At 27.9% G+C, this 23625-nt stretch overlaps 1 protein-coding gene across 1 annotated transcript; it reads left to right on the forward strand.

The window, feature by feature from the left end:
• The first annotated feature begins 498 nt into the window (after positions 1–498).
• Positions 499–16662, forward strand: LOC132923003 (angiotensin-converting enzyme-like). The gene is made up of 13 exons (XM_060986775.1): positions 499–630; positions 706–843; positions 4015–4176; positions 4373–4469; positions 5284–5427; positions 5635–5826; positions 8770–8858; positions 8935–9095; positions 9448–9572; positions 10549–10774; positions 15748–15870; positions 16054–16197; positions 16497–16662. Exons 1-13 carry the CDS (start codon positions 499–501, stop codon positions 16660–16662), a joined length of 1899 nt encoding a protein of 632 aa, XP_060842758.1.
• The last annotated feature ends 6963 nt before the right edge of the window (positions 16663–23625 follow it).

A 23625-nucleotide genomic window follows, 5' to 3' on the forward strand; every position in this document is an offset into this window, starting at 1 on the left:
GGTATAATGGGATTAATATTTTGTATTATACGCGCAGTTGATTGATGTAACAAAAGTAAACATGTAGATATAGGTAGCTAGGCAATAGGTTTGGTACACATTAATGTATTATAATTTATCGGTTTGTTTTTGTCGCTATAATTGCCACGAAATAATATCGTTGATGTCCCTACGCGTCGGCGAGACATTTTCGACTCCGAAGCCTTGAACAACTAAGAATCAAAAAAAAAAAAAAAAATCGAATACGAAAACGTAGTGCATCTTATAAATGAATCCAGTTTGATATTTAATGACCGAAATCGGCGAAATCTCCGTCCGTGATTTCGTCGTCATGTTCATTTTCGTCGGCGACGGTGGTCGATGATAACAGCATCATATAGCTATGACATCGTTTGTTTATATTATTTATCACCATTAGGTTAACAATATTCCTGATTTCCGTGTACAAATATAAACATATTTTTTCTTCTTATAAATAGCCGTCTTGCAAAAAGCGCAATGTTCTCGTTTCGATTAACATTTTTTGTTCACTGCTACAACATTTGTATAATATTATATTGCCATCTGTTCGTACCGCCTGTTCGTTCGTTCGACGGACCGGCCGGGAAGATGACGAACGAAAAAATGCGAGTACGCGATCCACAACACCGGATACGAACTGAAATGATATAGTTTTTTGTTTTGTTTTTCGCATATTATGTACAGATCGGCACTGCGACACGGAACTTGGACGAGTATAAAGTCAATTGTCTGCACCAATTCACAAAGAAAGAGCTGAACGTGTACGCGGTGGCTCAGTGGAATTATCGCGTGAACAAGACAGAAGTGACGGAAAACGAGGCCGTAAGTCTCATCTGCGTAAAGTATTTGAGTTCCTGTACCTACGTAAATACGTAATGGTCGTGTAATGGCATTTGAATGCTCGTGCCGGTAATCAGACAGCGAATACACTTGGCATTTGTCCGGATTGTTGTCGAGATTATAAGTATTTTAATTTTTGTTCGGGACTAGGCAATATTATAGGACGCATCTTAACGTGCACGATACACGTAATATAACTACAATTGCTAAATAACGGAAAATATACATATGTCGATTATATCCGTTCCCTCACAGTCGCAACGTGTACCGTCAGTGTAGATTTGCCATACACAGATTGTAACGTGTACGGCGAGCACAAGGTAAATAAATTATGTGACATTTGACTGTTTAAAACGTTTGCTTCCAATATGCTTTCATATTCAAATGCTGAAGTGTTGAGAATGAGTCGACGATTTCCCCGACAAAACAATTATCCCATACTATCTAAAAGTTTTAACAAAACATAATACGAGCAGAGGAGCAGTGATATTGTTTTCTATATTCTATTAAAATGACACGATAAATCGATTGGTCGCTGTGTTCGAAAACTTCGAGTTAAAAAAAATAAATAAATGGTGTTGACAAAATTGAGTTTAAATAACATTGTCATACGTTAATAATATACTCGCTACAGTTTTGGCTCCAAACTTTCCGGTAAAATAAAATATTCACGAAAAAAATATATTAAAATCAAATGAATTGGTTTACCTACGAAACTTGAGTAAACATTGGATCACCACTCGTGAGTATATTATTGACGAGTGTTTGAATACAAATATAACTACCGTTCAAAGTTATAACTAATAATATGATAAAAACTATTACATCGATGCAACTTCCAGGATAACTCAAACTTTTGCAATATTCGGTGACTTGTAATTAAATGTTGCCTTTTATAAATAATTTTCCGTTAGGTACCTTTTAAAATTAAACGTTACTTTTGTTGAATTCGTAATTCAGTTACATCATGTAATAATTGTATGTTATCTAAATTCTAATGTACCTATTATACGTATGTGATTGGATATAATTATATAATTTGTGTGTTTGGGTATGTATTTTTGTTCTGTTTTTATAGTTACATAATAATATATTGGAAGTAAATTTTTTAACGAAATCAGTTCAACACACATTAGCGCATCCGTGTAGATTTTAGGTTATTATTTTAAATAAAATAATGTTCAGCATTATGGTACTTTATTAATCTATATTATGCTTTTTTTTTTTAATTTAAAATCTCTTAGAAATGTCTTTTCGACATGACGTGCAAAGTAGAATAAAAACAGTGTAAAAATCCACTGCCTGCTATGATTTGACGTCGAGTTAAATTATTAATATTATGCAAACGCTTGAAAAAAATGAAACGAATAAAATGCGCTTCTCGTTTGTATTTCCTGTTCTTATTATACACTTTTATTATTATTATTATTATTATTGTTGTTGTTATTATTATAAGACATGCGATAAAAATAATTAAAGAGATAAACAGCGCGGCTATAGAGATGTATAACATTAGTTATTAATGAAATTGTACCTTCTCATAACAGGCTATTTCATTAAGCCACAAGTATTCTCTTATACTATTTTCGATTAAAATATGTTCTTTGTCAATACTAAATAATAATTGGATGTATTCTGTATAGTGTATACCTATGTCCTATATATTGTGTTATACTGTTATCAAGTTTACCGTACATAACAATTTATTATATTATACGAGTTTTCTTTAACAATATAATAATAATTATCCATTAGTACAATTCTTTAAACACACGAAACTCACGAATAGCATAAAAAATAACGAACGACAAAATAAAATGTTTAGGTATTTGTTTTTACATTACAAATGTTAAAATATCACGAGAATTGGCTTAAATAAATATTGAAATTTATGATAATATTATACGCTTGTTTCAAATAAGTTTTCGAAAGTTGTTATTATTATTTTTATTTTTAGTTCACCGTCCATTCATACTTAATAACTTCTAAGTTTTCGGTCACATATTGGCTGTTAGAGATGATTGAAATACTCATAACATTATTAAATTATTCAGACAATAAAATGGTGTTTTATTATTTTAACAAAAATAAGGAACTTCAGATACGCAATATACAGTTGAACTGTAATTTTGTTTGCCTATAATACTAAATTTTTCGCAGTAGAAATATTATATTAATATTATTATAATTATAGTTGGTTTTTTTTAAAGCCATCGTTTTTTTATTTGCTTCTAATAAACTCATTTCTGCGTACACAATGAAATATTTGCATATTGCATGGAATTTTTCAAATAGATATTTAATAAACGTCGCAAACGATTCAATTTAATGTTTTGTATGAGCATAGAGTACATATTGGAGTAATACTTCTTATAGTGAAAAATAGCATTACGGTTTTGTTTAAATTCATTTTTATAATAACGGTCGTAAGATATTTATTGTTATTATTATGATCAATCATATTAATCAGTATATTTATTATTTGTTAAGTATACTTAAGTTCAGATATCTCACGTGGTTGTGTATTTTATGTCTATTTATCGATAGAAACCACTTATGGATAGTTTTTTTGCAATTTACCAATCCATATTATATCGTACACCACTGCATGGAAAAATAAAAAAATAATCACTTCCGCAGACTACCTACTACCCCGCCTTCTGCATAAATCTCATCGAGTAGCTCTATCATAAAAGTTTTGATCACTTACTCTACCCCTGTATATCTACTAAAAGGAAAAAACAGCATCGTGGCAAAATCAATAGCTTCCACCGTTTGCCGTTCAGAATGTGAATGCATATAATATACCCATATTATAATATAGCCTCAACACACGATGGTTAAGTTATTTTTTATACCACAGAGATCGATATTCTCATAATGCACATACGTTATGTGGAATAACAATAGCACGTAAACTAAATTATCAAAGTTTATAGTACAGTTTTAAACATAAAATTAAATTAGCATATTAGGTAGCTGATAGCTTGTAATGTTTTTGAAAATACGTTTTCAACGTTTAAAAATTATTGTGGATGCACATAAACATATCTTTGTAATATTTGATAGATCAAATAAATGCTGTTTGTAATATTAAATTATATTATATTTGTTATAATATATTATTATTGTAATGTATTGTTTACTTTGTAGTTGAAATCTTCCATTCAATTGTTTATATATCAAAAGCTACTTTTAACATCTGCCGAAAATATGTCTGTAGCTTTAAATATGAACTACGAAGACCTGTTGCCCTTAGTGTATTTTATGCACGACCGCGGCATTTGTCAGCTGAACTTGGACGAGTATAAAACAGTACGTCCATTTATCTTCTATAATTACATACGACAGTCCCACAAAGGTTCACCAATTTAAAATGGTCGAGTTTTTTAATTTACACTATCTCGTCACTTAAAAAATAACTATTAAATCATTGAGGGTAACGTTGTGTGTGCAAATATCGACGGAAGTGTCGTAATATTATAATATTTCGTCTTGGAATTGATTGCAGACCATAATGTTGAAGAGGCAACTAATAACAACGATAAACGAATTAGCAGTTTGCGAATACCGGAAGACTAATCATCTGTGTGACATAAAAGCGGACGGTAATGACTGCAGTGTGGTTTTAAATAAACTTTAATAACACAAAAGCAATAAACATAAAATATTATATCAATAGTTTTTATATTCATTGCAGTGGTTATTTTATTCGACGCGTTTTAAAATGTATATTTTTATATTATAATATTCAGTGCTGCATTTATAATACCCACTAAACTTTGAGACTTCCTGATAGGTTGTTTAACTTTCTTATTAGGAAGTATTGCGAGCCGTAACATATAACTCATATATTATATACATATATATATATATATAAGTTATATATATATATATATAATATATGGTATATATTGTACGGTTAACTGAAACCATAATATATTAAATTATTATACCTATCTTGGTCCTAAACTGGCTTTGGTGTTTAGAATTTCTTGTTAATTATTAGTTACGGAGCTTTAATCATTCACGTGGATAATGTTGTGGAGAAACCATCATTAGACTTGTACCACCTACTCATCCTGATTTTAATGTTTCTTTAAATATTTTATATACTAAAACAATATTATTCTGATTTATGGTCATAAACGTTACTAAATCGTGGCACATAACATAATAATTTAATTTTTAAACGTATACAAAATAAATATGTATATGAATTTAAATAATATGGTTTTTAACTATAAACACTTTTCTATATACTCTATATAGTATATACCTTTAATTAAATAGAACACACAGCCATATAAGTGAAGATAAAAAAAAAAATAAATCAATTATGTAAAATATAAGAGTATATACATTAGATCAATACTAAGTACTCGCACAAGTTTATTAATTTTGCTGTAATCATTTTTTTAGAAATAAATGTCATTATGATTAAGTCATCAGATGCAGCGGAGTTAAAATACTATTGGAAAGCTTGGCATAATCACACCAGCTTCGCAGTGAAAAATATTTATATGAAATATGTCGAAATGTTGAACTACGTGGCCCAGCTGAATAGTAATTTATATTGAAAAAAAACATAATAGCTTAATATTTAAATCCAAATATTGAATTTGATCACTGTGTACGGTGTACCATTACACATTTTTATGATAACGTTAAACAAATTATTATGATTAACAACAATTATATAGACCAATTTTATTATATTTGTTTTTAAATTATAATAAATTATTATTCATTAAGATTATTTTACATTTAAAGATTTTCCTAACGAAATTGATTACTATATGGAACCATACTTATACAATCAAGGTCAATTGAACATCGATCAGATGTACGAAGGTATAAGACCGCTGTACTTACATGTTTACACGCACGTTCGTAAAATTCTCAGAGAAAAATTTGGAACAGCTACTGTGTCTGCTAATGGTCCCATCCCAGTCCATTTATTGGGTAAGTTTTAAAATAGTCTTTATGAGCCTTGCTCAATATCTTTAAAAATATAAAAGAATAAACGGCCAGTGCCGGGATTTATCTTTCCCTAATTTATTAGGTGGGGGGGGGGTGTTGGTTGGGTAAGTAGTAAGCACTCTCAAAAGATCTCTTTGAATCTTTACGAAAAAAACTATAGGCTACTATCACACTCTTCGCATTATTAACTGTTGTTAATTTTATTTGAAAGATATTATTATATTTATTAATGTAACTGTAACAGAAGCATCGTTTTTTACTTGTTGTTTCTGACGGTTTTTTTTACTCTTTTGTAAAATATATTTTATAGCCTATTATGCAATATTATATGTGTATTATATAGATAGTACATCAGTACATGATGCCTACTACTTGAAGTGTTCTACGATATTAAAATATATGCACTTTTTTTTAGATTCTGAGTGGTACGATATGAATGAATTCATTTTAAAACGACATGTGTGTGTTTTTTCCTGTCTGCCATTATTGGGCAGTAAAAATGCTTCGATTTTATCTTTGAGGGTTGTTTTTTGTAGCAAATTGTATTTATTTGGTACTCTGGAGAATTAAAAATCTATGATAGGTATACATCATACGATGTGAAAAATAAGTTTAATGTATGTTATAAATTTATCTTGACTTCTTATATTGTTCATTCCATTATGTAGTAAAAATATGTTATTTTATTTGAATATGTTGAAAGTATTCTCTAAGTAGTCTAAACGCTTATTTTGTTGATTTTATATTAATTTATATTATTCAAATTTGAAGTTGTATATTTTATGTTTATCAGTTTTGCATACAATTAAAAAAAAAAAATCAGCTTCACAAATAAATAAATAATTGTACAATTTTATCAGAATAATGGAACCAATTTATTATTTTAAAACTCCAATAATTATTAAGTGGCATAATATACAGTCCTTGAATTTTAGTCGAATACGAAAAATAACTGATAAAAATATACAAAACCGAGCACGCTAAAATATAAATAATAATAATAATACATTTATGCATTTATTAAATTTTTTAAATTTATTCTTGATGAATATTTATTTTTGTGAACTTTTAATCTTTGGAAAAATATTAATGTAGCTACTTCAAAAAGAAAACAATCTAAACCCTTTAAGGGTTGTGTTGTAGTTGACAATCTAATTAGATACTCTATAAACCAATTAACACTAAAATTGAATAAAGTGCATATTTTAAGGGTATATATTATTATGATTTATAATATTATATTATTTGTTGTGAAAATGTATATAACTAATTTTGTAATCCAATTTGTTATTTGTTCATTATAATTGTTTAAATATATATATATTCACGGCACTGACATTTCAATAGGTAGTCTATTTTATATAAATATTTGATTAAAATAAATTTCTATTATAAGTTACTGCACATGCTGAGAACGCTAAGACTTATAAAGTTTTCAATATATTATATTGACATTCATCGTAATAATAGTTAATTATTTTAATTTTTATAAATCATACTCATCTACTTACTAGTCAAACGTTCGAGTTTCATACAACAAAATCACGACGTGCTGATTGATCACATTTTTTGGTTTCTTGTATTAAGTTTAGGTACCTATATAGGTTAGATAGATTAAAAGTAGTAAGTAAATGTGTAAATGTACAATTTAGTTACTATAGTCAGCTATATAATTTTCAAACCCATACAATATAATACATAATATATCCATCAGTGATCAGTAGACCAATAGTAAAATATAATTGAAAGTTAAAGTAAAATGTTTGTAATAATTAGGGCTCGGGACTTATAGCACTTAAAATCTTTAAAATAAGCGCTTAAAAAAGCACTTAAAAACACCATTATAAGCACTCAAATAAGCATTTAAAAAACTTAAATTTGAGCAAAAATATTTAATTCTAAAAAAAAACTTACTTTTTACATGATAAAGTAAGTATTATAGATATATACCTAATAAACTATACCTTAAAATATTTATTTAAAAAATAATTTTATGTTTTTGACGAAACATTTCTTTTTTGACATACTTTAATTTTTATCATATGCAATTAAAACTAAAACATAATTTCAACAATAATTGTTAAAACTTAATTAGTGAAACTGAGGTATATATCTATAATGTGTAAAATGTATTATTTTTTTTTAACCAGTTTTAAATAGACCTATTTTAAAATATAACCGACAAAAAAACCATTCACTCAACAAGGTAGGAACATAATTAATATTTATGTGTAAGGTAAAATATTTTATTAAATTTAGTTTATTTATATAGTATAAATAGTTATTTTTTGCTCACACAATATCTATATACTGTGTGAGCAAAAAATTAACTTCGGGTATTAATTTAGAATTAAAAAACAGTAACTTAAATCCATCGCTAATAGTAAATTAAAGACAAATCGTAATAACTAATAAAGCGTATAATACTTTAGGATGTATAATAGATATTCGACGACTATAATTTTTTTATTTTCGATTACATTTAAAGCACATCTAACTACAATCGTCAAAAAATGGTTAATGAAAAACACATGTTTATACTTTAATTATATTCGAAATTTATATAAATATATATCAAAATTAAAGTGAAAACTTATTTTGTACTCGTATATAATTTAAACAATAGTTTTTCAAAACTATATTAAGAAACAATACAATTTTTTTAGAAATATTAATAAATAATTTTTAATATTTTTATTTTTTATTATCATTACTTTTTTATATAATTTTTTTATTACTATTACTTTTTTATGTATATTTTTTTCATTTATTTCAATATTATGATTAATTTTTAAATAATAATTATCAATTTTGAAAAAATGTTTAATATAATTAAATTGTCAAGTTGTATTTGTATTCAGACTTATTCTTAAACTTTTGTTTTTAAGTATTTTTTATTAAGTTTTTTGATCGTCAAATAATCAGGTTCGGTATTGGGTCAACCATGGACAAAATTGATACCATTTATACTTCAGGAACTCGTTTTACACGAAAATAGCAGAAAAAATTCCAAGGTATTAATGTTTGTTCGATTTGAAAAATAATTGGAGTATATTATATTATTAATTACACTTAAGTGAACTATTACAGACTCCAAAGCGATTGTTTGACCAAGCTAATAGATTCTTTGTATCGATTGGTATGGGATGTGTGCCAAAAAGAGTTTGGTCCCATTCAGTATTTATAGAAAATAAAAATTTTTCCAATATCGTACCATTATCATGGGATATGTACGCGAATAATGATTACAGGTGATATTTTATTTTAATATCTGTTATTAATATTATTAATGTATCAATCTGGTGAAAACAGAACGATGTATAAAATTATATTATATACTTACTATTATAATAAATTAATAACTATCGTATTTTAATTTTAATTTTCACACTTTTACATATTTATAATATGAAACTTATTAAATAAATATAATATTTTTGTAAAATATCGTTTAAAATGGAACGTTAAAATTGAACGAATCTATTTTCACTTTTGGATTTTTCATTTACAATATTTTATATTTTCCATCACTTGCGAACCATTTGTATGTATATAGTACGCACACGTGACAGTGTTTACTAAAACGCAGCCTGCATTTTTCAGGATAATAATGGATTTTCAAGACACAGTCGAAAACGTGTACACCATGCACAAGCAACTTGTGTTAGTGCACTATTTCGCGGCCTACAAAAGACAGCCAATCGCGTATCAGCAAACATCCGACCCAGGTGACGAAATAACTGTAACAAAGCTATGCGTATTTATATTAGAAATGGTACGCGTGTAAACTTATCCTAACCTAACTTGGTAGTTGTCCGGGAATAGTATGGTATACTGCAGGTTCGATATATTTTTTCGGTATGCTCATCTACGAAAATGAGGGGAGGGAAGAGTGAGTAAATTTAAGTCTTCCAGCCTCATCCCCAAGAAAAAAACCATTGAAAATGTAATTGTATTATTTTCCTTTGTGAACATAGTTCATAGAAGAGTTCTGAAAACTGGCTCATCCCTATAACTAGTTACTTACCAATTACCATTGTTCCTTTGAAGGCAATAACAAGTTATAACTAAATAAGATTATTTAATCTACTACGTTATATTATGTACAAATATATAATGACGGACTATAAGAATTAATAATTATGCGAATATCTTGTGACCTCTGATATGTCGTTGAAGTAAAATATCAATAAAGTGCATGTAGTATATTTTGACACCAATCCGTTGATGAGAACTTTTATATTTTAATCGTGATGATAGTAATAATTTTTTTTTTGTGTGTGTGATGTGAACCTAATTAATTTGATTATAGTGTTACAAATGTGATCGATAATTAGATTATATTTTTTTTATATTTTATAATAACTGGACTGTAATACGTTTGAATTTATTTTTCATGTTTATAATTAATTAGATCCTAATACAATTTAAATATTGACTTATTATTAAAATCAGCCAAAAAAAATAATGGTTATCGACCATTGATTATTGTTGGTGGCGCGTAAATGTGTATTTCGCCACACTTAAAAAAAAACCATCTTGAGGGCCACTGTAGTTTCCGTACACTGATGTACTCGTACACCCCAAACACTACCACTTTTATATTAATATAACAATACCCGTCTAGCGTAAAATATAGTATTTGTAATAATATACTGTAAAATGAAAAAATTGAAATTCTATCATCTTCTGGGTGGCACATAGCGTTCGTGTACGGTTTGATTAACGCCCTAACATTGTCCGTACGGTATCAAGATTTCATTGGCAGATACAACGATAGCGCGAGCAGCCGGCACGTCTATCTGTTGCGGTTGGCCATGGAAAAGGTCACCGTCCTGCCGTTCGCTTACGCGGCCGACGTTTGGCAATCAGACACGAGCACGAGGTTTTTCGCACCAAAGCGTATGAACAATCTCTGGTGGAGCAAAAGGTACGTACTTTTTGCCTAATACGCATCACAACGACGTGTCCATGAATTTTAAACGGGAGGGGATGTTATAAACGGGTAGTTTTACAGTTTGGTCCCAAATCTGGAATTGTATTTATGGCTACATCCTACATTCCGTCGAATTGAGTTCGATATAACAGCTAGTCGATGTTAGAAGATAATTCATATTATTATCTTATCCATGTAATTTATTACTAACGATATTAATTAAGTACAACGTAGGATGAAATGACTTTTTAAATTCAGATGGTATCTTAATCAGTAATATAATGACTATACAACATTTTTTTTTTATTATTTTAATATTAATTAAAAAAATATATTATAACAAGTTAGTATAAGTTTACACGTTTTTATAAAACTAAATACGTATACAAGCATCAATAGAAATTTTAATACAATTTTCTCCACAGTAAACAATCTATTGCTTAAAATGCAAAATGCAGACACTTTGTACTATACTATCATATATATGTTTAAATAGTAATTAGTATAAAGTATTTGCTTTATATATAAATAATATTAAAAATATTGAAATGTAAAAAGTAAATTAACTTTTTGTTCAAAATTTTGTTAATTGTTAAAAATTCCACAATTATTGAAGTAATAATTTTACACTCTTTTGAAATACGTTTGGTTTTTTTTGTATAATTTTATTAATCCAAGTTGCTGAATTGTCGCCACACAAACTGATATAAATGAAAAAAACAACCTTGGATCTGGGCTCCATTAAAAAAATCGATTTATTACACTTATTACTCCTAACTCAAAATCTAATATTACTCGCTCAAGCTTAAGGGGAGTTTCATTTCGAACAGATGCTATAACGATATTTAATAGCATTTCTTGATAAGTATTTTCCAATTTGTTAGGAATAAAAACGTATAAACATGTTCGTACAATTCCTTAAAACTCTACTCGTACAAGGTATGAGTGTATAACATACAATTTAACAAATATACTAAAACTTTTAAATGTGCCATTCATAAACCATAGACTTGTTGAAGATAAGACAGAAAGCCTTCCAGTTGTAGTGAAAATTTAAATTCTATATGTTTATATTTATTGTCAAAAATTAAAAAATCTGTTGAGTCACCGCCCATTGTAGTTTTCCACTTTATCTGTTAATAAAAAGAGAAGATTTGTAGGCTCGTCAGGAATATATTTTTATTGTCCACGTCTTATCGTACGTCGTAAAGTGGCAACATTTCTCAATTTTGAACAAACTGTATTTTTAATTAAACATCAATAGATGTGCAAAATATTTCCCTATAAAAATAAATTGTATTACTATTACATTGATGTGCGATTAATAAAATAATTTGATTTGTACTCTCTTTATTGTTGATAGCGCATTGCTTTTTATCATTTTTAGAATTGTTAACAGCACATAATGTTTTATCGTCTAATTGTTTTTTATTATTTATTTTAGTAAATACGTTATAGTGCAAAAAAGTAAATATTTGAGTTAACGAGTTGGTTGGAGTTAAAAAGTCTTAAACTAGTTTATAAAAATAAAATATTTGTTTATAAATTATTACCGGTTCTATATGATTTGTGGATATTTTCTCGTTACACGTACATATTATAATATAGTATACAGTCAATACTATATTTGACGAGTTTCGGTTGAAATATTGCAGTTGTCATTATCACAGTCGTCGCGTCAGTTAAATTCATTTCAACGATATACGCAAACGGTAGTTTGATTACGTTTGGTATTGCACTTGGAAAATATTACCTATATGGCAATGTATAATATATATCAATAATAATCGTATTAGTAATCTCCGTGGTTCTCACGGTTCGTATAATATACTTTATACTCTGTATGTATGTTTACGTGTATATAATATTACGAAAAGTCCGCATTCTGCGATCTAATATTTTACCCGACCGCACTAAGTGTTCATGTTCTGGAATGTACATTTCTACACCCGGCCGTAAAAAATGTCCGCGTTTGGAAATTGAATATTTTTATCCGACTGTACAAAGTGACCTAGAACCCTACTCTGTAGATCACCGAGTAACCATATACGGACCCACTAGGGATTCACGAACCGCCAGTTAAGGACCGCCTTTTAATCAGTATAATATCATATATTTTGGCAAATGTGATGGTAGCATCGATGACACAAATTAATATGTATGACGTGGACTAACATAGACGATATTCTGTGCTTATAAATGTATAATGTAGATGGGTATATTTTATATCTTAGTCTTTGCTTTATATAATATCATAATATTATATTATAATCGTTAAGGGACATCTTCCCTGCAGCGTCAGAATATAGATATTATAGACACTAACAATATACCGGATCCATGTGGACGCTGCAAAGAAAATACATTGATACAGTATACAATGTTTAATTTGTTTAGAAATTATTATGTTCTTTTTATATTATGATATCTTAATTTTTATATTGACATAATTTTTTTTTCAATTTCATGTTTGTGGTGAAACGGTTATTGACTTATAGCTTTTTTTCCACATTCTATACCATTTTTAATTTCATATGATCTGAAACGGAATACTTTTTATTAAAAACGTTGAAACATGATATCGAGTGTATGAACACATTTTTTTTTTTTTATTAATAAGTATTAAAACTATTGATCAGCCAAAGTACCTATAGTAGCTTAGTATATAGTTCACCACAACTTAAGCGGAGTACCTTTTGACTCTTTTCTCTCATATTATAATTATATTATGGTTATAAATGGAAAAAAAAATATTGCTTCGATATTTTATAGGTATTCATATTATTAAAAGAAACTCTCTGTGGTAAACTTATTATAATTAGGGCCTGGGTTTTAATGCTCTAATAATTATTAAAAATGTTAAAATGCTCAAAAATTAGAAAAAAATGCATTTTAATTGCAATAATGTCTTTAAAAAAATATTTAGTTTTTTTAATTTTATTAATTATAATTTTAATTTTATTACAAAAATCTGAAAAATGTTAATGGATATGTCTTTTGAGGCTGAAAACATTCTAAACATACTAACATTTATAATTAAGTTTATATTATATTCTACGTTTGTTTGAGTACCGAACGCACAACCACCGTTAATCACACAATAGATATACCTTTTTTTATAATTATTAAAAAGTATAATTGTAATGTTTGTACAATAAATAATTTTTATAATAGCTTTAAATAACGGGAAGTTACAGAGTGGGAAGGTACTCAGTAGAGTGCAGTAGTACCATCCACAAGGGTGATATATCTATAAAGATGTTCTCGACATTTCGAAATCATAAATAGAACGATCGTCAAATGATAAATAGCCAGAAAAAATTTCTTTACCTAAAAATATATATACATAATGTATAAATATGCACTAAAAAAAACTAGAATTAAAAAAATGCTATAAAAATACAAAAAAGTTAAAAATGTAAAATAAAAGTTTAAATTTTCTATTATCTGATGTATGAAATGGATTTTATACTTTGAAAATATTTCCTAGGACTTCCGAAAAAATAATACATTTTGCATTCTAATCGGGACCTTAGTAGTATATTTTTATTTTTGTTTATAATTATATGATTTTATAATGTAACATTAGTTATAAAGCCCTTTCACACGATAATAATTATACATGTATCTTTAGCATACTAATTAGTAACTAGTTTTAAACATTGTTTTTAACCTAGTATACTAGTACTTAAACTAAACTTCATTCACACCATAGTAAATACTAAATTATACACTAGAAAGTACCTACAATTTTGCAGAAAAAATGAACAATTAACAAATTAGTAAATGAATATCAGTCGTCTGAAACTCATTTTGCTATTATGGAGTTGATATTAATGTTAAAAAATAAAATATATTTAAACAATATTTATAAACATTGATAAAATTTCTAATTGGCGGCAAATATTTCTATAGTGGTAAATAGTGTGGAAAATAGGGTATGTTTAATTATCAAAAACTTTATTATACTTTATTGACTAGCTCGGCTTCTTTAAACAGTATACTTTTTTTGTGATTCATACGGATATAAAAACAAGTGTACAAATTACCACATTAGGGATAGTACAATAATTATTATGTGTAAAACGGGCTTACATAGGCTTACGGGTATTCATGCGAAATCAACGTTTTGAATAAAATCTATTGACACCGACTGTTCCTATAGGGCATTCCATTTAACTTGCTAAAATTTGTATACATTTTATTATAGTTAATGAAAAAAATTGTAAACTTATTATTACTAAATTTTTGCAAAAATAATAATGTTCATTGTGATTTTCTAGATTATTATATTCTTTTATAGCAAGTAGTGCTAACCAGTTTTGATTTCAAATTCAAAAACAGAAGAATGCCATTTTAAAAATGTTGAGCTTAAGTACTGAATACGGCATTTTTATATTCATGACTATGAGTAATTAAATATCAACATTTTGTTCATCACAATTTCGTTTAGTATAATAAGGTACTCTTTTTCGGGGCCGTGGAGAATAACCAAAGGCTCGTGCTGCTCGTGGGTCAATTATTATATCTGAGTAAAAATTAGGTGAAATATAGGATCTGCCGATATGGTTGCTTTGGCCGGGTCCAGGCCTTCTTTGAAGTCCGGGTCCCAGGGCTACAGGCCCAGTTGCCCCCCTCCTTTCATCGGGCCTGCTCCTTTTTAGTACTTCTCTACTCTTGACTCTTATCGATTTTATATTAACTTGTATTAAATAAATATAAATAAAATACAAAAACAAAAACAATTTCGTTCTTTATTCGACATTTATATTTTATTCAACATTAGAAATTTATGTTAATATAAATATTAATTGGTTTTTTAAACGAATGATGGATTTTGCAACTAAAAAGTTTTAAAAAAAATAAACACAGTGGTATTTTGAAACATTTTTTTTATCAAAACCACAAAACATAAAATTAATGTAACCGGTTAGGTTCAACCGATCTAATTAAAAGTATTACCACAGACTCAAATACGAGGGTGTTGTGTCGCCCATTTCCAAAGACATGGACAAAAGTACGAATCCGAATTACAAACCTTTTGATCCGAGTATGGCGTACGCTGAAGTGATTGAGCTACCGCATATCAAGTATATACTATAATATTATTTTGTATATCTGTGTGTTTGGTATTACTACGATAATATGATAATTAAATGATAACGACGTCAACGTGATAATTATATTATCATTAATACAATGCGATTATACGATACGATAAATAATTTATCATTTTTAATGTGAATAATTAATTGCTTGCATTGTAAAAATAGGGACTTTCTGGGACCTATAATAGAATTTCAAGTATTCAAAGCGTTATGTACGATTTGCGGCGAGTACAAATCTAAACACGCGAAAACCAAACACTTGTACGAATGCAACCTACGTGGCTATAAAAAAGTTGGAAAAATTATCAAGTATATAACTATTGAAATTATTAAATATTCTGTGATTATGTTACTTTAATCTTAATTGGATACGAAATCATTTTCTACCGTCTATCATTATTTGTATTAATCAGATTTATTATTATCATGTTTAATATTATTAATTTAATTGTATACTGTAATTGTCGAACTATAATAGCTGTAGCTGAAAGTTCTAAATAAAAAAAAAAAAAAAAAAAAAAAAAAACTATTGAAATGAAATAAACAATATATATATATACATACATAATATTACATTCATTAAATACAAGTTTTTTTATACATCACAGATCAGTCATGTCGCGAGGCTCTTCGACAAAATGGCAATTTCTATTTGAGACAATAGTTGGACACCAACGAATAGAAATAGAACCGTTGTTGGAATATTTTCAACCTCTTCACAATCATCTAGTTAAAATCAATAACAAGACCAATGAGAACATTGGATGGACGTAGCTTTGACAAAAAAATAAATAATATTAATAAAATTTGTTTTAGGTAGGTATCATCAGAAATAAATAATATACATTCTTCTTCTAAATAATATAGCAGGGCTTCAAACCAGTTAATACCACTGTTTACTTTAAAGAAAAATTTACGTTAACGAAAACTAAAACACACTTTATTATTTAATAGAACAAAATATTTAACAAGAATTATTTTCCTTTTGATTTTGATTTTTGTATACGACTTTAATTATGAAAATATACGAGTATTACTCTGATTAAAAAAATTATGTTAGTATAATAGTGTTATATTTAGTTGAACTCATTAATAAACAATTATATAATAAGTGAAAAATATTGATATTTATCATGTATGAACAGATTTTATAAGCAGAAAAAATAATAGAAAAACGAAAACTATATGGTAGGTAACAAAAAAAAAAAAAAAAAACAAATGAATAATAATAATAATAATAATTTCGGTTTGAAACCCTGACCTATAAAACAGTCATTATAATAAAAGGTATGTGTATTAATTTTATCAGAGGGCCGAGATATGTCGTAGACTGTAGAGAAATAAATAGAAATGAAATGGTGACGAGATGGTTTATTACAATTTACAATATATTTCCGTACATCTTTGTCAGACAAGTAACTGCTTTCTGCTGTTCCGGCGTATTCGCACGGTGAATCCAGATCATAATTACAGTGTTGACATTAACAACATGCAATAACTCGGAACACAAATAACACAAGTCACGGAAATGTTGTAGTATTATGATTTTTCTGTAAAAAAAAAAAAAATGCGCATTATTGTAATAATTTCTTAAACGCGAATTGTTTCAGTGAAAAAATGTATGTACATAAGACATTTAAAATTATTTCTAAATTCCAAAACAATGATTCTATTACATAATAATATACTATATTATACACAATGGGTACTATACCAATTAAAATATTAAATCATTATTTTATTTTACGAAATATATTGTTATGCTTTATGATTCAATTATTTAATATTATTAATGCTTGGCAAATACAATATTATCGTCAACAGGGGAAGAGAGATTTTCTGTGTAAGATAAAATCTCAATCCTGCAATTATATGGAATATAGATGGTTATTTTTTTTTAAACAAAATAAATACACAGTATATATATATATATATATATATATAATATTATACAGATAAATATAAATAATAGGAAATATCAATAATTGCAATGGAAAAAAGAGAAGTTTTAAAATAGTTTCTTATACCAATTTGTCCTTGGGGAATAATTTATTTAAAGCCATTTGCAAATGGTTCCATTGTTTTAAATTCAAAACAACATTTGCTATTTTCCATCAACGATTATGCCGTTCCTTTTAAAAACCATGTTTTTTCATCAAAAATTTATTTAAAATAAAATATATTAATAAATTAAAATATGTGTTTTTTGCATTATAAATTCTGTTTATAACATAGCTAATACCTATATTTCAAATTTAGTTAACTTCTTCTGTAATTTTTTATCTTGCTCAATCAATATTTTTGAAAATCATACTGTGTTATAAAGATCCAAATTAATCATAATTTAAGTACCTATTTGAAAAAAAAAATATTTATTGAAATTCTATAATACCGTGAATACAATACAAATTAATAAAGAGCAATTCCAAAAATATGTGACCTACATTTTTTCTCTCGCGTCTTAATTATAATATTTTTTATTTTATCTATTTTATTTACCTGTGCAAATAGCACAAATTGTAAATTCATGTTTTCTTATATGAAATAGAAAAAAAATTATTATAAAATATATTTATTTTTTATGTTGTTCAGCCATTTTATATAGCCAATTCGTACAGGCGGGTAATAGTAATATGGCTTATCTGTTGGTATATAAATAACTAGCTATATGATAAACGTTAATTCGGAATTTTCGTTAAATATGCTACCTATTTGCATTACGTTGTTATGTAATATGTATTAAGTTTTAAAGTTCAAAGGAGAGAGGCTGATGGAAGAGCACATGACGTATACACAATGTTGTATTGTAGTTAGCAGGCGGGTAACATAGTACGAGGTCAAACGTTCCGGGACACCCTTATGATGAGATTATACACCAGGGGTTTTCAACCTGTGCGTTGCGACTCCCGCCGACGTGGCTGGTTATTATCGAGGGAGTCGCGTCCGCTGTAAAAAAAAATAAAAATTTATTAATTTTATTTATTATTATCATTATTCGTATGCGAGCTGTTTAAATTGTTTTCAAAGTCGGTAGTGCCGCAGACCCAAAAAAAGTTGAAAACCCCTGCTTTGTACATGCTGTACAGGACTGGTATGCGCGCGATGTTTGAACTTTCTGCATTAGAAATTCGACACGGTGTGTTTGCCGGTCTCTACGATGTCCGCGACGACGTTTACGACCGTTGCAAATGCAAGCAATATCAAAATAACGCATTGGCATCAATAAATTATGCGTGTTATATATTGTAATTTAATAAGCAAGTAGGAGGTGCCCGCCATAACGATGTCATATTATTTTATTATTATTATATTCTCCTCGGCGCTGCAGTGACAGGTATTATATTATAAGGGACACGAAATTGGATTTTTTCAAGTCATCCCGTCATCTATCGGCCCACGTTTGTTCTGTATAATATTATTATCAAATTGTTATTATCGCGACCAACTGTATAATAGTAATATAAATACATAACATAATACAAGAACCAGTCGGACGGTGAATAGGTACGGTCGACGGTCGTCCGGCGCATGTACCGCAGCTATATATGTCTGAAAAGTAACGGGTCAATGTAATAATAACTACGTACCCATATAGTTACTCCATGTGTGGAATGGGGTATAATCCGTTGAAATGTCGGTACGTAACGTAATAATAACGTGCACAATATGCTATGCGCAGTAATAATGTCGACGGAAACTTACAATTTTGCCTTTCTATTGGTTTTCCGGTCACAATGCACGTGGATCGGTAGGTAGTGTACATATATAGGCAGTGTAAATATTATATGTAATGGCCGTTAGTCTGCGGCGGGTGCACAGACACAGACACACACATGCACATAATAATATATATACTTATATATAGTTATATAGCATATATACGTATATAAAATATGATATTGACACGACGATCGACGATTGTTGTTGACAACAATCAATATTGTTAGGCGTGTAAATAATATTATAGTATGGATGCGGGTATGACTCTGAACATTTAACATATTTGAGGAATAAAATGTTTTTTTTATAATAATAAAAATGAATACATATTAAATACAAAATCTTTAAGAAAACTCAAAAGTCGCACAATAATGCAAAATATTATATAGTATACCTCGTAGAATGGTGTACGAAATATGGTAATAAATAATATTTAAGCGGTTTAAAAACTCATTTTAACATTAGATTCAACTAAGTTTTAATTTATAAGATATCAACACTATAAATGTAATGTGTGATTATAATAAATTACAATTGTGGACAACAGAGTAGTAAAGTATAAAGTAATGTAGTATAAAGGTATTCAATTTGAAACGCTTTATTTTTATTTATGATTTTATTAACTACATTTAGATCTTATAAATATATTTTTACTTTTTAGTTGTTAACTGCATAGAAATATATTTAATTTATTTATTGTGTCACTGTGAAAATTAATACAACACATTTTTCAATATATTTAACTTTTGTTCACAAAGGCAATTAAAAATATTTTATTTGATTCTCTAACATCTAACATTATAAAAAATAATATGATTATATTTTTTTTATATTTGTAATCGCTTTATTTTTATTTATTATTTTATTAATTACATTTAGATCTTATAAATATATTTTTACTTTTTAGTTGTCAATTGCATAGAAATGTATTAAACACAAGGATCACAGCTGCAAAATGTAAGTTCAACTTTATATACAATAATTTAATATTTATTATTAAGATGGAATTTCGTGATTGCAAAATACTATGCGTACGTGGAGTTACCTCAAATAATACACGTGTTATTCAATTTATTTTACGATGTGGGCGGCTACTATATTGTCTATATTGTTATAATGTCTCTTAAAGAAAGCCAGAAAATCATACTGAATTTTTTGAAAATATTTTCTATGTAATGCAATTATATAGCTAAAATAAAATCCATCGACCTACACAATAACACCTTACATAATATTTTTTTGTTATTTATTTTGTCATTGTGAAAATTAATACAACACATTTTTTCAATATATTTAACTTTTGTTCACAGAGGCAATTAAAAATATTTTATTTGATTCTCTAACATTATAAAAAATAATATGATTATATGTTTTTATATTTTTAATCATTTTCTATAATAACAAATGTATAAATATATTAACGAGAAATTATTGATATTTGATTATCGTTGTTAATAAAATAACGGACCAAAATAAAATTATTAACAAGATGTACCTGCAAAATTAGCAATAAAGTATATATTTATTACTAAAATTAGGTAGTAGGTATACGGAATACTATTATATACTTATTTAGACATTATGGTCGGTATATTATAATAACAAGGTATAATTGAAAATTTTTTTAAAGTAAAATATTTACATCATATTATATTATACTCGTCTAATTAAGTGGAATCAACTAACAATTAGAGTTATGTTTTAAATTATATTAAAACTGTACAAAAATAAGAAAATATTTTTATTAAATTAAATTTGTATTTTAGAGTGAAATGGAGACAACGGCGTTGATACAGCATAGTGTAATAAATAATTGACAGAGACTTTATACCAAAATTAATTTCTTTTAGTAATATAATATTTATTTTTATTGCAGCTTGCGAGCAATGAAGTTAAATGACATTCCAGATTAAAACTTGAGGTGTAGAACACATACAGACAATATTCCATGATACGAGTTGGTACAAGATACAAGATTAACGAGAACTCAGTAAATGCATAAGTTGATAAATTGGTGTTTAAATTCAATAAAGTACATTTATTTTGAAGTTTTAACACACGACGCCTACAGACAACTTTGTAGTATAATCGTTAACCACAAAAAGATTATTATGTTTGATTTAATATCATAAAACTTATTTGTACCACAGCATAAGAGTTATCCATCGGCCAGGCCGAAAAACTTCCAAATCAAATGTTGCAACGTGTAGTTTCCTATATATTATTATATTATGGTTTAGGTGTTTATGTATTATTATTTTTTTTTCTTTATTTCAGCCCGATCTTTGAAAATTGTCAAAGAAAAATAACCTCACGTTCGTGTAAAATATACTGCCGACAATATTATAGAGTGCATTATTTATCGTTATTATAAATATACGGTCGAATAAAAGATCCGCACACTATAGAGACGATATATTACAATAATAGTATATATAATAATAAAAGAGGACTTGCGACTCCCCTATAGGCTATAATCATAGCTTGCGTTGGAAAGTTTTAATTGAGTAGTGATATTATGATATACCTATATCTAATAAGATTTACATTTATTTATAAACATTAAAGGTATGCGAGTAAAATGGTCATTTTTGAAGTAAAACTTATGTGCATTTACACTATATGAAATTTAATTGTATTAATTTCAAGTATTCAACATAGGTATGGGCTTAAATATTAATTGCTACAGTGCTTTGTACCGAGACGATTGAATTTCGTTCAGGTTCTGTCGTTACCAATGCTCTTTGTACAATAATTAAACACGACAGTGATATTAAAATATATTTTATTCTATTGCAGTGGATTGCTACTGTCGTTCGTATTTCTGATTTGTTATTGAATTATTGTTCATCTGCGGAGCGTATTCATTCGATCACTCGAAATCATATTAATATATTATAGAATCATTGGTAGCAAAAATAATAATATTTTAATCTTAATCTGATATATATTATATTATATATATTCATATACGTTTATTGTCTGTGCGTGCAATTCAAATAATTAACAAAAAACCGTCACTCGTAGTTCGTACACACGAGTACAATATTAGTTAATATTAGACGTATATGCAATATGCATGTGTGTAAGTTTGTGGTTTGAAAGTGTTATAAAAGCTCGAGTCCACGGAGGCGTCGATAAAATCGGTACACATATAGAACAGAACGCAGTGGCATTGTTGCAAGTTTTGAACTTCCACCGTGGTGCAAAAAATGCATCGAACGTCGGTCGGAAGCGAAGAAAAAAAATAAAAAAATTCAATACCAACCGCTTATGAATGGTGAATGCTGGTGACCTAGTGTGGGACGAGGAGGGGGTATAATAATAATAATAATAGTTGGAGAGATGAAACGGAGAGAGTGAGTGAGTGAGAAAAAAATCGCATTCTCTTCCTTCCCTCTTCCGCCCCACGAGTAGGCATAGTCGGTCGGTCTATAGCGTATTATATGATATTATATATATATGTATATGACTTATAACACACATGGTATACGTTATACGTTATGTACGGCTCTCATTTGACCGAGTGATCCAGTGGCCGTACAACGGTACATATTATGTGCCAGACGAATATTATATACGTCCGATAGTGTTCATATATAGATAGATACCTACACTACGCGATGCAATTCTAAGAGCAGATATTATGATGCGCGCGGTGTGTTAGTGCATTAGTCGGCAACGACCTGCAATGTCCAATATGGCGATAAAACACATAGGTAGGTACTTGCACATGTACAAAGTGATCTGTTTGATCCGTACGATGTTTACACACGCGTTATTTCAAACAGTTCTACATTTTTATTTTTATTATATAATTTTTAGGTGATCAATTAATGGCTTTTTCGAAGAAAAAAATTATGTCTTATTAATTTTTTAAGTTCTTGATTTTTTGAATGTCGGCGTACTTTTTAAATTTAATATTCTAAAGCATGGTATTTTTCAGAACACTATCCGATAGGTTATAATCAATTATTTATTAGTATTTAATGTTTAGTGATGAATGGAGAAGTGAAC

This window comes from Rhopalosiphum padi, chromosome 2, assembly GCF_020882245.1.
Source record: "Rhopalosiphum padi isolate XX-2018 chromosome 2, ASM2088224v1, whole genome shotgun sequence".
NCBI lineage: Eukaryota > Metazoa > Arthropoda > Insecta > Hemiptera > Aphididae > Rhopalosiphum > Rhopalosiphum padi.

Bases quoted from the DNA above. Each gene is read 5' to 3' on its own strand.
- LOC132923003 (XM_060986775.1), top strand. From the start codon at position 499: ATGTTCTCGTTTCGATTAACATTTTTTGTTCACTGCTACAACATTTGT. The intron at 844-4,014 runs GTAAGTCTCATC...TTTACTTTGTAG, and splicing joins AAGTGACGGAAAACGAGGCC to TTGAAATCTTCCATTCAATT. The intron at 8,859-8,934 runs GTATTAATGTTT...GAACTATTACAG, and splicing joins ATAGCAGAAAAAATTCCAAG to ACTCCAAAGCGATTGTTTGA.